The sequence below is a fragment of the Python bivittatus genome, unplaced genomic scaffold (genome assembly GCF_059951505.1).
Source record: "Python bivittatus isolate LINGU-HERP-01145 unplaced genomic scaffold, Pbiv_v1 ctg000080_np1212, whole genome shotgun sequence".
Taxonomy (NCBI): Eukaryota; Metazoa; Chordata; class Lepidosauria; order Squamata; family Pythonidae; genus Python; species Python bivittatus.
In genome coordinates, this window is record NW_028277035.1 from 28303176 (window position 1) to 28320458 (window position 17283).

The 17283-nt window shown below is 37.7% G+C and overlaps 1 protein-coding gene across 2 annotated transcripts in view; it reads left to right on the forward strand.

The window, feature by feature from the left end:
- AFF4 (ALF transcription elongation factor 4) overlaps positions 1-15270 on the forward strand; it is a 54208-nt gene extending 38938 nt beyond the window's left edge. For both annotated transcript variants that reach the window (XM_007431890.4, XM_007431891.4), the window contains exons 10-22: positions 2060-2097; positions 2374-2536; positions 3826-4749; positions 6794-6882; positions 7851-8085; positions 9263-9360; positions 10699-10762; positions 10857-10993; positions 12373-12444; positions 12826-12919; positions 13280-13323; positions 14074-14294; positions 14531-15270. In XM_007431890.4, coding sequence (XP_007431952.2) covers positions 2060-2097; positions 2374-2536; positions 3826-4749; positions 6794-6882; positions 7851-8085; positions 9263-9360; positions 10699-10762; positions 10857-10993; positions 12373-12444; positions 12826-12919; positions 13280-13323; positions 14074-14294; positions 14531-14649 — 2298 coding nt within the window. In that variant the 3' untranslated portion in view covers positions 14650-15270. The remainder of the gene's footprint in view (positions 1-2059; positions 2098-2373; positions 2537-3825; positions 4750-6793; positions 6883-7850; positions 8086-9262; positions 9361-10698; positions 10763-10856; positions 10994-12372; positions 12445-12825; positions 12920-13279; positions 13324-14073; positions 14295-14530) is intronic.
- The last annotated feature ends 2013 nt before the right edge of the window (positions 15271-17283 follow it).

Here is a 17283-nt window from a genome sequence, read left to right on the forward strand (position 1 = left end):
ACCAATATTTCTCCGCTCTAATTGCATCCGCAGAATGCCGCTCAGCAGCCCTGTTTAAGATCACCCGATCCCCTTTTGGGAAAGGGGCCCAGTGGACCATTTACAGGGCCACGCAGAGGAGTTTTCTGGGCAGCTGGAGGATAAAATCGCTCGCATCCAGTCCCAGTTGGATGCCAAGCATGAGGCATGATCTGTAGAGATGCCCAGGGTATGGACTTACCCTGTTATCTGGGAACAGTTTGATCCTGTTGAACTCGAGGGAGTGGACAGGGTCCTCCGGACAGTCAATGCCACCACTTGTCAACTAGATCCATGCCCCTTCTGGCTGGTTAAGGCTACTCGGGAGGTGACATGTGGGTGGGTCCAGGTGATGGTGAATTCATCCTTGAGGGAGGGAGTGTTTCCAGCGGCCTTTAAAGAGGCGCTGGTGCATCCCCTCCTCAAGAAGCCATCACTGGATCCCACCATATTGGAGAATTTTCGTCCAGTCTTCCACCTCCCCTTTTTAGGGAAGGTGATTGAGAAGGTGGTGGTGTTACAGCTCCAGAGGATCCTGGAAGAAACAGATTATCTGGACCCTTTTCAGTCAGGTTTCAGACCTGGATTCGGGACAGAAGTGGCATTGGTCACATTCATGGATGATCTCTGGCGGGAGTGGGATGGAGGTAGTGCATCCATCCTTGCTCTTCTTGACTTCTCAGCGGCTTTCAATACCATCGACCATGGTATTCTTTTGGGTCAGCTTAGGGAGTTGGGAGTGGGCGGCACAGTTTTGTGCTGGTTCTCTTCCTTCCACCAAGGTCGATCCCAGTCGGTGTTGATTAGGAGCAAGAGATCCAGCCCACAGCCCCTCCATTGTGGGGTGCCACAGGGTTCGGTACTCTCTCCACTCCTTTTTAACATCTACATGAAACCACTGGGTGAGATCATCCACCACTATGGAATGAGGTATCATCAATATGCAGATGATACCCAGTTATACATCTCCATCCTGGCTGACTTGAGTAATGCCGTGACCACCCTTTCGTGGCGCCTGGAGGCTGTGGGGGTCTGGATGGGGAACAACAGGCTTCAGCTGAACCCTGGTAAGATGGAGTGGCTGTGGATTGGAGGCCTTTCTGAATCTGAGAATTTACCATCTTTGGTTTTGGAAGGGGTTGCACTGCCCCAGACAGACCTGGCGCATGATCTGGGGTCCTCCTGAACTTAAGACTCCTGCTCAAGGAGCAGGTGGCAGTTGTGGCCAGGAGGGCCTTTGCCCACCTTCGTGTGATGCACCAGTTGCACCCTTTCTTGGATCAGGAGGCTCTCCAGTCAGTCACTCCCACCCTGGTCATCTCTCGATTAGACTATTGCAATGTGTTCTACGTGGGGCTACCCTTGAAGAGTATCCAGAAGCTACAACTGGTTCAAAATGTGGCCGTGCGGACAATCTTGGGAGCCCCAAGGATATAACACCTTTACTGTGGGAGCTGCATTGGGTGCCAGTTTGCTTCCAGGTCCAATTCAAGGTGTTGGTTATCACCTTTAAAGCCCTACATAGCATGGGTCCAGGTTACCTGAGGGACCATCTCATCCCCATCACATCAGCCTGTCCCACTCGGTTAGGCAGAGAGGGCATGTTGCGGACCCCATCAACGAGGGAGTGTTGGTTGGTGGGGCCTAGGAGGAGAGCCTTCTCTGCCGTTGCCCCTACCCTTTGGAATATTCTCTCCCCAGAGGTGTGGTGGGCCCCTCCTCCTCGGCTTTCTGGAAAGGACTAAAGACCTGGCTCTGCCAGCTTGCATGGGGTGATAAGAGCTCTAATCGATCCTGGGGGTGGCTGGCACCCTGATGATGCTCCCTGAGCTACTCGCCAATTCCATCGTTTCTTAGAATTTATTTATTATTTATTTAAGACTGTTTTTACATTGTACTTTAATTGATGTTATCTGTTCTGTAAACTGCCCAGAGTTGCTTTTTAATGAGATGGGCGGTGACAAATTTGATATATAAAAATAAAATAAAATATTACCATACCCTTAATCAGTGCTAATCTGCATTTTTTCTTTACTTACAGGAGTTTGATAAGACAGTACCAAGAGGCACACCTGGAAGGTTTGTAGATTTAGTATCTGGCAAAATGCAGTATTTGTTTGTTTGTTTGTTTGTTTGTTTATATTTCAAATTTAGACACTGCCTATCTTGCGAGGTTATATTAAAGTAATATGTACGATAGCTGCATATAATCTACTTTTGAGAATTATGTTTGAAGCAAGAGCCAGTGGAACTTTGCCTGCAAATACAGCCCTTTTCATGGTTGTTAGTTACTTGATCTTCAACCTATGGATACTATTCTAAGATTTTAAAATCTTCTTTTTTCTTTTCTCCTAGTAATTCTGAGCCTTCCCAGCATACAAGTGAAGGAGCAGATAATTCTAGGGATGACTCCAGCAGCCATAGCGGATCTGAAAGCAGTTCTGGTTCAGACTCTGAAAGTGAAAGTAGTTCCAGTGACAGTGAGGCAAATGAGCCATCTCAAAGTGCATCTCCCGAGGTACGTTTCTTTTCTCCCTTTCGAAGAGTGTTATGCCAGCAACTGTGACCTTAACTGTCCTCTGGTATTTTAATAAACAGCAATAGCTGTTTATGTTACATACTTATGAAGTAAATTAATTTGTTTATACAGATAATCTGTTTGCAGTGAAAACCTACCTAGCTCAGGACCATGCGTAACATCATTCTTTCTAACAGCAAACATAGTCAGATGCTTATTCAGCGTAGAACCAAAATGTTACTGGTGATTTCTGTTTACTCTGAGGATGTCCAAAATTTGCCGAAGTAAATGTGTTCAATTTATTCTGTTTATTTTTAATTCTGCAAAATGTACCATATTGTAAACTAAGCTTCCTATGGAATGTTGAGAAACCTACAGTAGCACAATTCTTCTTGTTCCATGGGAATGGAATCCCCAAATTTACATTAAGCACCAAAGGCAGGAATTCTTGGGTGAATTGATTAACTCTGTACTTAAGATACAAACTGTTACATTGATAGTTATAAAGAAGGAAATAAGATTGTAGGATGCAGATGGCATTGAGCTGATCAAACAATGGTTTATCTTCTGGAGGGAGAGTGGATTAGAATTTGTGTGTGCATGTACACACACCTTGATGATTTAAAAATGTCATCCTTGTAGTATAGAGTACAGGGATATTCCAGAATGAAGGAAAGTAAAAATGTTTTTCCTTTTCCATTCTTCAGAATGATGATCACCTTCCTGTCTGCTTATTTATTTAAAGTGCTATATCAACTGTTGTATGGCATATCCAAGCTGCTGAAAATGTTATATTTTAAAAAGTGTATTATAAGTAACAAAACAAGTGTTAAAATGATTAAATCATCATGGTTGGGGTTGACAAGAAACTAGAGATCTGAACTGCAAAATGAAACTTCTGTACTGGGCTAGCTGAGCCCCTAGAAACACCCCTCTTAGCAGAGGGGGATACGCTGCTGGTTTGTGTCATTTATTACTGCATCAGCCATTGCGTGTGATACTGAATCTGCTTGCTTGAAAAGAGCAGCACTTCCTTCCAGATAGCTGATATGAATTGTCAGCTGAATTCTGTAATTCTGCTGCATCTCCTGGTTGAGAAATCTAGCATGTTATGGCAGCCCTCCTTCTCAGTTCTAGATGATTCTTTTTTGAAATTTGGATGCTGCCATAGCCCTTGTGCCATACAAGAGAAGGGAACAAAATAATGGAGAGCCAAGCTCTCCCTTCTGATTTTCAGGCTGTATTCATATAGAATCTTGACATTTGGGTTTTCCTTTTTTCTTCTTTAGCCTGAGCCACCTCCAACAAATAAGTGGCAGCTTGACAACTGGCTAAACAAGGTGAACCCACACAAAGTATCACCAGCTTCTTCTGTTGACAGTAACATCCCATCAACTCAAGGTTACAAAAAAGAGGGAAGAGATCAGAGCACAGGGGGAGGATATGCAGACCAAAGTGGATCAAAGGATTCCATATCCTCCACACCCGGGAGAGATTCAAAAGCCAGCCAGAAAGCATCAGAGAGCAGTCGTGGTCGACAGAAGTCACCTGCTCAAAGTGACAATGTGATCCAAAGGAGGACTGTAGGCAAAAAACAACCCAAAAAAGCAGAGAAACCATCAGTGGAGGAGCCCAGAGGAGGCCTGAAAATAGAAAGTGAAACCCCACTGGACATCGCGACAAGCATACCCTCTAACAGGCATAAGGCAGCCACAAAAGGCCTTAGAAAACCAAACATAAAGAAGGAGCCTAAACCGTCCCCTCGGCCTACCACAGAGAAAAAGAAATGCAAGGTGGCAAACAAATCCACCCAGAAATCTAAAGAATTCATTGAAACAGATACCTCCTCCTCTGATTCTGATGAGAATGAGAGCCTGCCTCCTTCATCACAAACCCCCAAATATTCTGACAGCAATAGGACTCCTGTTAAACCCTCCATGGAGGAGGATGACAGTTTTTTACGGCAAAGAATGTTCTCTCCTATGGAAGAGAAGGAACTCCTTTCACCACTCAGTGATCCTGATGAAAGATATCCCCTTATTGTGAAGATTGACTTGAGCCTCTTAACCAGAATACCAGGGAAGCCTTACAAAGAGACAGACCTATCAAAATTAGAGAGGAAAAATGTGTGTGAGAAGCATCCAAGGGAACCCCAGAAAATAACTTCTGACAAAAGTTCAAACAAGGGCAGAAAAAAGCATAAATTATGTCAGGTCAGTTTTCAGCATGAAGATCTAAACTTGTTATCAGAACTGAATGCTTAATAAAGTAGTTTATTAAGCCTTTATCCAGAGGTTATTTAGTGTTATCTCAGCTTAATGTACCTCACAAGGTTGTTGTAGAGAAAAATAGGAGGAGGGAGTACTGTGCCTTGAGTTCCTAAAGGTGATATATAAGCCAAAGAAATAAAATGTTAAATGTTCACAAATAAGTGCTCACGTTCCACCAATAATAAAAACAGCAGCAACAACTATTAATTACAGTATTGATTACAAGCTTGATACAAGGTCTAAAAGCGTGGTTTAGATGTATGTATATAAGCAGGATGGAATAGTAGATTATAGTATAGTCTTTATGGACATAGTGTCCATACCCTACATTACCCACATTACTAAAGGTGGTAATCTTTGTTTTACTTTTTTAAAATAATTGCATTAATTTTATTAAGCTTCAAGAACATTGCAAGTCATATTTCTTTTAAAAAAAACTTTAGGAGTAATACATAAATAGGTAGGTAACTTAGGGTAGGTAGGTAGGTAGGCTTCTTCCTGTCTACCATGTAGCCTCATATTCCTATGAGGTTTCTTTTTTTGAATTATTTTATTATATAATAATACATTTGTATAGTTATATTGCTATACAGATAGTCCTTGACTTATGACCACAATAGGGACTGGAAAATTCGTTAAGTGGTGTGATTGTTAAGCGAGGCATCACATGACCGCGCCTGATTTTACATTTTTTGTGGCAGTTGTTAAGCAAATCACCGCAGATGTTAAGTGTTTCCCCATTGATTTTGCTTATCAGAAGCCGGCTGGGAAGGGCGCAAATGGTGATCACATGACCCTGGGATGCTGCAACTGTTGTAAATACATGCTGGTTGCCAAGCACCCAAATTTTTACCTAAGTACATGCTGGTTGTAAGTCACTTTTTTCAGCACCATCATAACTTCGAACAATCGCTAAATGAATGGTCGAAAGGGAGGCCTACCTGTATAATCTTTATTTCATTTTAATGAGAAGATATATATTTTCAGATCTGATTTACTATTTATACATTATTAATGATCACAGGAATGCTTTGACTTTGGAGGGGAAAAGGTCCTTTGAATCATTCTGGAACAATGTAATAGCTGCAAAGGGCAGCTATGTGACCTGGGGAAAATATACAGCTGCTTCAATGAGTTCCTGACAGATGCCATATGAGCCTTTCTTATAGCACCTTTTTCCCTTTGAAGCCAAAGTGCTGCGTAGCCCTACTAATTTCTTTCTTCATTGTTTTGTTTGTATGGTTATGAAAGACCTAACATATATGTTCCAAAAACAGCTTGATAATACAAACATTCTTTTTACATGCTTTCTGAAACATCTATTAGTATACTAAATAGGAATGGAAATTTCTATTTTTAGGAAATGCTGTTATCAGCTTAGCAAGAACTGTAGTCATTTTGACAGTCTGTGGTTGATAAAAAGTGAGGAGTCACATTTGTTTACATTTATCAAATTAAGCAGCACTTCTCACATGGGTGGACTACAGCATCATCAGTGTATTTCATCTCATAATATTAGTAAATACAATTATGAGGAATTATTGGTAGGCTTGTAAAGGAATGAAAGAAATAGCAATGGGTGAGTTGGTTGACAGCTTATTTTATAAAAGGCAACTCAGCCTAAATGGGGAGAAATCTGGGAAAAAAACAACTCAAAGTATTTAAAGGAACTCAACCTTAATATAACTCACTAAAAATGAGGCTGGGAAATGCCTATTATAATTTCCAAGAATTTGTATTTACCCCAGATGAGCATTAAAGCTACCTTCTTGAAATCTGGGGGGGTTTTGCTTCTTGGTCTTGCCCAGCTACACAACTATTGAGGAAAGCTATTTTGCCAAGATTGTTGTTATAACTCATCATATCATCCCAATGTTGTCAGTGGCTTCTTTAAGAATTATAACAATCTACAAAAACCAGTATAGTTATTTTATATGAGATTATTAAAGTTTATCCTGGTGATTCTCTCTCAAATGTTCTGTCACAGAATGCAGAAGACAGCAGAGGCACTGAAAGCAAGAAAACTAAACTGGAAGAAAAACCTTCTTCAGCACACAAGACCTCTAGTAATAGAGAGTGAGTAACTTTCCAAACTATAGTATACAAGTACATGGTGTAAGCGCATTCTTATGTACTTGGGTTTCTAGTTCTCGTTTCATCTAGGGATCAGCCAATTTTTAATTTCTTTAAAAATTCAGTTATATAGTATTGTTTGAACAAGCACTGATGCCAAGTTTATCTTCTTACATCTTTAATATTTCCATTGCAGTTTTTAATTCTTTGGGAGATAATTTTTAAGAGATACTATTTCAAATATTAGGGCATGTGCATTTTTCTGGATTATGGAATATTTTATTTGGAGACTTCAGTAGAGTGCTTCCAGCTGCTATGATGTGCCTAGGACTTTCCATATAGTTTATTTTATTTTTTATTTGTTTATTATTATTTTTTAACTTCCCAATAGCCAAAGATCTTGGGCAGTTTACAATATAACACACCAGAACAAAATCAATTTGAGTAAAACATCTGTACCATTTTTCTGTATTCGCTCTTATTAAATTTGATTTACAGGGGCAAATTTTAAAAAAAGCTTTCTGAGCCTCTGCTGCTTCTCTATTCACTTATAGTTTCATATTGAACCATTGTTTCATGCATAATACCTGCTTCCATTCTGGTATTATGCATGAAACAATGAGAGTTTTGGTTAGATGAAAAGAAGTAGTTCAGGTTGAGCTATATCTATATCACAACATCCTGAAGAAAGGATTAAGGCAAGGATTAGGAAAGATGGAATCTTTTGTGATTTTGGCATCATCATCATCACCACCACCACCACCACCACCCTTGGACATTTGCAGCTATTTTTTTGCTCAGCCTGAGATATTGTGTCAGCCTAAAGCCCGTTCTCTTTCTCAAATATAATCGTTTGATCAAATGAACTCATTGCTTTGGAGCGGATGAGGCAAAAGAGTGAAAAGTTTCCTTTACATAAAAGTAAGTACAAAATCTTTAATTCTGTTTTCTATTTTATTTTGGGAGGACAGATCTTCAAAGCAAAGTGCTGTTAAAGAGAAGGATCTTCTCCCATCTCCAGCCACAACTTCAGCTGCTGCAAAAGATCCAAAGCAAGAGCATGGGTCTCGGAAGAGAACTATCAGTCAGTCTTCTTCCTTGAAATCAGGCAGCAACAGTAATAAGGAGAGTAGCAGCACTAAAAGTAGCTCATCTAAGCAAAAGAAGACTGAAGGAAAGGCCTCAAGTAACACTAAAGAAGCAAAGGTACAAACCTTCAATTACCGATTATCCTTTGTTTTTGCTATCCTTAATCTTGTGTGAAATCAAGCACACATAAGCTTCATTAAAAAGAAATGTTCCTGTACTAAAACTCAGACCTGCCACTAGTCCTGTTCCTAATACTGCAGGCACTTGGTTGCCTTACATGTCATGTCTTTCTGTACATCACAGATACCCACAAGGGTAAAACAGATATGTGCACGTGATTTGGAACTTTGCACCATTTGAGTTCCTAATTGCGTACATGCCCAACACCTCCTCCCTGCAGATGTTTGAGCTGAGTCTAAGATGTTAAGGAAACAGATGAGGGTTGTGTGGATAATGTTGAGGGCTAGGCTAATTGATATGGTCCCAATTAATGCTGGTGACATTCCTAAATAAGATTATATTTTCACAGCAGAGATTTTTTGTTAATTAGTGATCAGCCTTTGATTAATAGGAAAATACAGTAGTAGCAAAACTGTAGATCGCTGTAGAAACTGAGATGAACTTAGGAATGGAATAGCTGAATATTTACAGAATATTTACAGATGAATATACAGATGCAGCCAAAAGTATTGGTATCCGTCCTCTTTTCCCCCAAAAATCCCAATTTGCTGTGAAATAAGACACAAGTAAATGACATCCAGAATATGATTTTGTCAGTTTTGCAAATTCTTCTAGTACTATTTCTAGATGAAAAGCTTTTTAAATACAGTTTATTAGAAAGAAAAAACAGACTTAAATAGGATGAAGCCCATCTTTTCCCTTCAAATGAAAAACAGTAGGAATGAATCTGAAGAATAAAATGTTATATGCCATATTATTGCATAAGCACAATATTTAACTTTGACTCAGGCCTGTGTAATTTGATCTTTGCTGCATAGTCTTCCTCAACATGTTAGCATATCACTACAGAGATGACAAAGCTTTATAATTATGAGTATTAAATGATGCCAAATAATTGTTGTATTAACAGTCTTTGTGCAAATTATAATAGCAACATTATTAAAATCTCCCCTGCTTTTTATTTTGAATTTGTTGTCATTATGGTAATAGCTGTGTTTGTCAAGTTGGATTTGTGGTAAGCATCTGGGTTGCATTTAACCAGCCTGAACTTGGCAAGTGCAATTCCTCTCCCTCCAAACAATGTTTTAACTAATTGCATTCTCTTTTTTCCAAGGAAAAGGCTTTAAATAATTCTTCAAATTGTCCTTCTGCCTCCACATCAAGTTCTGATAGTTCAAAGTCCCGAAGAGCAAAGCTTGTATTTGATGACAGGTGAGAACAAAGATAAAAACCAGGTGAATGGTTTTGTTGCTAGAATGAGTGTCTGATACCTTAATGGAAACATCTGGGTATAGTTCATGTTAATTTTTTTTCATAAATGTTACTGTAATTTGATAAACAGTGTAGGAGAAGAGCTTTATTAATCCATGGTAGCCAAAAATCCAAAAGAATCTGGGAGTACCTTTTAAGATGAACACATTTTGTAAGCTTTCATGAGCTGCAGCTCACTTCATAGGATGCATGGAAAGGTTTAACTGATGTAGGTGTTAGCTAGGCACCTATTAATGTATGTAAATTCAGCTGTCTCATGCTCTGTTGTGCTGGCCTAGTCTTTCTGTTGCAAAATTTACTGTGAGATCTGTAATACAATGTCCTGAGAGTTTAAAATGCTCTGTTACTACTTTATGCTTGTTCTGAGTCCTGATGTCAGGTTTGTTCCATTAATTATTTTATGCAAGTCTGGCCTGTTTGTCCTACATTGAATCCAGAGGGGCATTGTAGTTTTGTAGTGCAACATTTTTTGGAACATCAGTATAATAAAATATAGGTTATAGTTATTTTTGTTGTATTTTAAAAATTACCGATGTATAAGGTTGTTCCTAGAAGCTTAACAGTTTTTCTGATCTAAGTTGTGATTATATATAATCATTACTAATTTTGCATTACTGTGGAATTAACTCTGAATTGGCATGGTACCATGTCTCAGTAATTTGAACCTGTCTTGCCATCTTAAGAGATATATTTTTTTCTGTGGCAATCTTGCAAAGTTTGACCCAGATGCATTACTCTATATTCATTCAGCCTGAACACATTAATGAAATTGCAGGCAGATAATTGAGTCAGAGCTCAGTCCAGTACATCTGTTCACAGAGATGTACAGATGTACATCTGCTGTACACAGAGTATCTAATGCTAAACATCAGTACAGGAACATCATTTATTTACACCAGTATTCTAAAAGCCCTGCATTGCTAGGCTGGGGAGCTGGGTTATGTTTTGGGGAGGATAGAGGGTTTGTGTTGGTTGGTTGTTTGCTTGTTTTGAGGGCCGGAAGATGACTATATCACCACTGGTTCCTGGCACAGTATCCTAAATGCTGGCAGAAGAGTTTTTGCTCCTAGTACTGGTATAAACGTTTTTTCCCATGCCAAATGAGTGGCAATGTAGGCAGGCTTCTCCATTTTATTTTGCTTTATTTTGTCTCAAATTAAATGTGACATTCTTTGCAATCCATCCTCAAATATACACAAACATCAAATGAGCAGAGCAACAAAGATTAGAAAGCTCCTCTAATTTTATCAGCCTCACAGTATTCATTTTATGTTGCAGAAGCTACTCAGCAGATCACTACTTGCAAGAAGCAAAGAAATTAAAACATAATGCTGATGCATTGGTAAGAAAAACATATTGTCTACTAATTAAATCCTGTTTAGGCAAATTCTTTGACTCTGTCATAAATCTCCATTTAAGACTTTATATTTTTTTAGTCCGACAGGTTTGAAAAAGCTGTTTATTACCTTGATGCTGTAGTGTCATTTATTGAATGTGGGAATGCATTGGAGAAAAATGCTCAGGAATCCAAGTCCCCATTCCCTATGTATTCTGAAACTGTGGAGCTAATCAAGTAAGTGATATAAGACAAGCAATAAATACAATTATCAGAATATGGACGCAATAGGAATTGTACTCCTAATTGATATACTCTAAATACTTGGTTCTAGAGGTGCTATTTAGTTGCCACAATTTGTTTGTTTATTCATTTATAAGACTTATATGGCTGCCCATCTTTTGTACCAAAACCCTGGGTTGCTCACAGAAACAGCAATAAAAATATAAAGAGACAATAAAATCAGCATCAAAAACTCCTGACTTCCCAAAAATAAACACTCCTCCATTCAGTAACATTTACCTTGACCAGGCTTCAACCTCATCCTATCCCAGTGCTTGAGGGAAGAGCCAGTTCTTCAAGGCCTTCTGGAATGCAAGGAGGGTAGTGGCCTGCCAAATCCCAGGAGGGAGGGCATCCCACAGGGCAAGGGCCGCTGTGGAGAAGGCATGCTTTCTAGGTCCCACCAGATGACAACATTTAAAGGAAGGGACCTAGAACGAGCATGCCCATCCTATCTGACCTGGTGGAAGAGGCAAATAGCACAGCACCAGCATTTTGAATTGCACCCTGAAAGAAACTGGAAGCCAGTGCTGCTCGCACAGCAGTGAAGTAAGACAGGCAAACTGTGGGGCACCCAGAACTTCATGCTGCTGCATTCCAGACCAGTTGTAACTTCAGATGGTTTTCAAGGGAAGCTCCATGTAGATTGTGTTGTGATCCAACTGGGAAGTGACTAGGGAGTGAGTAACTGAGCAAGGCCTTCCAGTTGAGGAATGGGCACAGTTGTTGCACAAGATGAATCTGTCCAAAGGCCCCCCTAGCCATGGGTCCCACCTGCTTCTTGAGCAGGAGCTGTGAGTCCAGAAGGCCCCCCAAATTGTGCACTAGCTCTATCCAGGGGAGTACAGCCCCAGCAAGAGTTCAAAGATGGCACCAGATCCAAGGGGACCAAAAATCAAGAGCCACTCCATCTTCCTAGGTTTGAGCTGGAGCTGGTTCCTCCTGTCCAGACTCTCACAACCTCTAGGCACTGGGGCAACCTCTGAACTACGTTGCCTGGCTAGCTAGGTGTGGAGATGTATAACTGGATATCATTGGTTTGGTCTGTAGTTTGTTTTGTGGCCAAAGTAAGGTATTACCTTGTATAGAAATAGTAACTATTTTGCAAGCATTTGCAAAACTAAATATCATTTTAAAAGCTTTCTTAACTCTTTTGTACAATGTCTCCTCCTATATTTAATGTGGCTTTAATAAATGATGAGTGCTTAATATATAAGATCGTTGTATCCTCTAGTCATAAGGCTTTGGGCAAACAGTGCATAAAGTTTTTCATAAAAGTGAAAAAATGACCGTTTTTTAACTTACTTATTATTTGTCTTATTTTTTGGTTGAAGGTACACTATGAAGCTAAAGAATTATTCAGCACCAGATGCAACTGCTGCAGACAAAAGGCTAGCAGTACTGTGGTATGTATACAGAATTGAATTAGAAAGATGAGAATAGCTAGAGACCAAATGTATCTGGGTAGACTTATTTTGTGGGTGGTAAGATAAAGCATAGCTTACTATTTTAGTCTACCTGCTTCGACTGGGAGCAGCATATTACTATCTAAAATGAATAATGTTATTTGGAAAATTGATTTAGGCTAACTTTGCAGAGCCATCCTTTTCTAATTATAAAGCAAAAAAAAGCATACTTAGGTTTTTGATGCTTGCATTTCATTTTAATCTTTATTAAAATTAACTAATTTTTTAAAGAATCTCAGTAGAAGTGTAATTTATTTTTTTCCAGATATGTGAGAATCTTTTATTAACAAATTTCTATAGTAGCATTCTTATTTTTATTAGTCTCAGATGCCAGTCCCTCTTATATTTAAGACTTTTCAAGCTGAAGAAGGAGAGTGCATTAAAGTATTCCAAGACACTGACTGAACATTTGAAGGTAAAAACTTCTGTTTAAAAACTTTCAAGTTGTAATTTGAAAGATTGTCTTTTCAGTGTTCCTAAATGAATGTTATCATTAATATATAATTCAGCAATAATGCTTATGGATACTTTATTGTGTCACTTCTCTAATTATATAGAAGTTTTTACAATTTATTTTGTACTTTACAAAATTGTAAATACAATTTTGTCCAAATTTAGCTTTCATTGCTGCTCCAATTCTGACTGGTGCTGTAATTTTTTTTTAATTGCCTGTTTTAAAGCACTTCATGGTTTGATTTGATTTTTTATTTTTATTGTACAATGTATAATATTTAATCTGCATTTATTTTTAAATTTGTTGGGTTTTCCTAAACAGAATTCCTACAACAATTCTCAAGCACCATCACCTGGTATGGGAAGGTAAGCATTTATTTAATGCCATTGTGTCTTTTCTATGAAGGCGTGAATTAAACAGTAAAAAACTTGAGATGGATATCTGAAATTCAGATCCAGTTTTGAAGCATTATAAAAGCAGTTGTCCTAGATGTCTTTATTTTTTAATTAATTCATGAATTAAACATTTCTTCATGTTTTATTTGACAGAACTTTTCTCTTTTCTCCTGAGTCAGACTTCTTATGTAGAATATTCTGTCAAATTCCCACAAATAAAGGGGAAGGTGATTTTACTTGCAAGATCATATCATCTACCAGAGCAGTAATAGTATCATTATAATACTAATAACATCACTGAACACTTATAAACATGGCTGAATGATTTAAGTAAGAGATTGCACACATGGGCCCCAGTCATAATGTGTTTTTTGGAATAATCACATGTGTGTATGTTTGTTCTGAAAAATTTTATATATGTGTGTGTATATAAATAATTAAACTCATATGCCGCCTGACTCTCAATGACTCTGGGTGGCTCACAACAATCAAAGAAATTACAATAAAACCTAAAAAATAAAGAAAAAAAATCTCTATCTCAGGAGTGTTTCGTGCTCACTACATTCAGTTACCTTACTGAGGTACTATTTCTACAGTACAGTACTATACTATTTCTACAGTAAATAGCAGAATGCAGTTTTTGAATTATGTAACGATTTCAGAAGATACATTTTCTGTTTTGCAGTGTTAGTAAATAAAGGTTCCAATTTTAATTTTTAGCAAACCTGTCAGTATGCCATCTCCAGTTTCACCGAAATTGTCTCCAGGGAATTCAGGAAATTACTCATCAGGGTCAACCAACCCTTCAGGGAGCGCTTCTTCAGTGACTATTCCACAGAGGATACATCAGATGGCAGCAAGCTACGTCCAGGTTACTTCCAATTTTCTGTATGCCACTGAAATTTGGGACCAAGCAGATCAGCTTGCCAGAGAACAAAAGGGTAAGATTGGGTTGCATTAATTTACATTCAGAGGGATTGATCTTTTTTCACATTAAAAAGTAAAAGCATCATTGCTGCTGGTTCAGTTAAAGCAATTAAAATTTTAATGTGTTTTCCAATCTCTTTTGGATTATAGTTTCATAAAATTAGCAAGACATGACTTTATTGCTTTTGTTTTGGGAGATGTTATCGGAAATGATGTAGTTCAATCTGATTATTTTTCTTCTTTTCTACAGAATTTTTTGCTGAACTGGACAAAGTTATGGGCCCTCTGATTTTTAATGCAAGTGTTATGACAGACCTAGTACATTACACCAGACAGGGATTACATTGGTTGCGTTTGGATGCCAAGTGATAACTGGACTGAAGAAGTCTACAGCATAGAAGAGACTTATCTTGCTGCCTCTGATTTTTTTTCAACACTGTGTCATAAAAAAATAAGGAAGACTGCCATAATGAAAGCAAAGAAAGTGAAATCAAAGAGAAAGGAACACTTTCCTGTGTCTCCCAGCATCATGTGTGTAAGAACCTCCAAACATCGTGTTAATGAACTTTTTCAGCTGACCCCATTTTAAAAATATTTAAAAATAGTTTAAACTCTGCAATGTTTTAATATAAGGTGGATTCGTTGATTTGCAATTGGATCGGAATTCTAATAATTATGCCTAACAAATCTGTTTTAAAACTTATTTATTTTAATTTGTTTTTGAAAGCTGTATTTTGGGGCTGGTTTAAAACTTAGCTGTTTTTCCTATGAATTTTACCTAATCAAGTACTTAGTGAAGATTAAATGTAGACACTTTATTTAAGTATTCTGTGAGCTTTGTTATTCTGTAATGTCTTGTGATGGTGGAGCTTGTAAGAGAAAGTCAGGGTTGATAGATTCTAAAGTGTAGAGACATATTTTCATGCATATTTAAGTCAACCCTTAATGATGGCCACAGTTTTATTGATGTGCTAAGTTCCAAGGTTATAACTTCATCATCAATTAAATCATTTTAAGTCAAAATATTCAAGGATTTGTATGGAAAATCAGTTTTGAAACACATGTCTTAACACTAATAATCTCAGTACATTACAAAACGTTGCATTTAATGCAATATTCAAAGTGATGTGGGTCACAATGGACTTCAGTCTCCAAGTATAAAGTAGGAATGGTTTCAGATGGACAATCTTGTGCTTTGGTGCAGCCTCTTTATTTCCTTGCTTGCAATTGTTAGACACCAAAGCTTCTAACAGTAATTCCTATGTGAAACTGATGTGCTTCATCAGAAAATGCAATGTGTGACAAACATCTGTCTTTTGTCTCCGTCAGAATTATGTAATGGACAACACGGGGTAGAGAGTAGACCTGTGATTACAGGGACATTTTAAGCTGTTTGGTCTAGTTAATTTGAAATTTTGCTTTTATGCCATTCTGTGGCACATTCATTAATGTTAAATGTTTGTGATGGGAACAGAATATTTAGTTATAAAGAAATAACTGTGATCAGCAAGAATCATGCATGGAAATCTGCTTTAAGGTTACTAAGCAAGGTACCTTTTCATAGAAGGTGCTTATCTGACTAAAAGAAAAAATACTGCTTTAGCGTCCCTATCATGTCTGGTGTGCCTTATGCCTTTTTAGATGAAGATTTTAAATACTGTTTACAAGAGGTTTTACACTTAGGACCCAGTATTATTATATCCAGTCGGTCTCCAGCAGTAAAATTGTACTTCCTTTTCCTAATTCTAGTGGCTGTCATTTGTTGACAATACATGTTTCTTGTGCTTTAGAGTCAGACTTTAAACCCTTTCAGTGTGGAATTATGATATGCTGCTTTGCCTGCCCTTGTCCCTAAAACCCACCCAGATGTGAACATGCATGTTCAAGAAAACAATTGCACTAAAATTATGTCTAGCTGTATAGCTATGTGCCAAAATGCTGGCGAGTTTTGAAAGAAGGATAGGATTTTACATCAATTAGTATTGCAGTGTGTCTTTGGGACAGTGAAAGTTCAGTAGCTTCATAAATTATAATAACTAAACAATAGCTTGTATATTCATAGAGACTTGTATCCTGATGGGATACATGTTTTCTTTTATACCCTGATTCTTTGGATCTGTTAGGTTGAAATTGCTAATCACTTGATTTGTATTCATAATCGTTATAGCTTACTGTTGCACCCTGCAGCACAAGAATGCATTGTGAGAGCAGAAGAAAAAATCATGTAGGCACATCCATACAGCATTTCTTTTTATACAGAAAAATATATTATGGTTTTGTCATGTAAGTGATCAAATTATCACTGTAAATTTTCTATGTGCAAAATCAGTTAATCAATAATGAGAAAATCCGTATGTCTGTATGAAATTGCAACATACTCGTGTTTCTTTCAGTCAGTGTGAGCAGCTGTCTTGGGGAAGCTTCTTTAAATCACTCCCTTAGCAAACAGCTCATTGTATTTACTCTCACCACAGAGATTAAAGTGTTTCAATTAAAAAAAAAATTTTTTTTAGCAGGCTTCCAGTGTTTATTTCATGTGAGCTGCTTGAGTAAAAATATCAATTGTGAAAAGCAATTTTAAAATATATGCATTTTCATAAACTATAGATTCCAGAGGAAGAGCACAGATTCCTGCTAGTATCCAATAATAAATAGCTAATTTTCCATGACTAATTTTCCTGCTAATATCAAAAGTCAACATCCTTGACATTTGAAAGTGCCTGACACATTTATTATAGTGAAACCTTTACATCATCCTGGAGTGGATTATAGGCTCTTTTCTTATAAGGTGCTGCAATGATCATTTGACTAATTTGCTTGCTTTTGTACCCATTTAACATAGACTGGCAGTAAGAAGATGTCTCTTTTTTATCTATTGTTTTTAAAACTAGAATAGTATATATCAGACTGAATTTTTTTATATATCTCCAGATACATCCTAAGTATTTGTCTTTTTATTAATTTAGCAAGGCTTCTCTAGGTTTAAATATACTTAAGCTACAG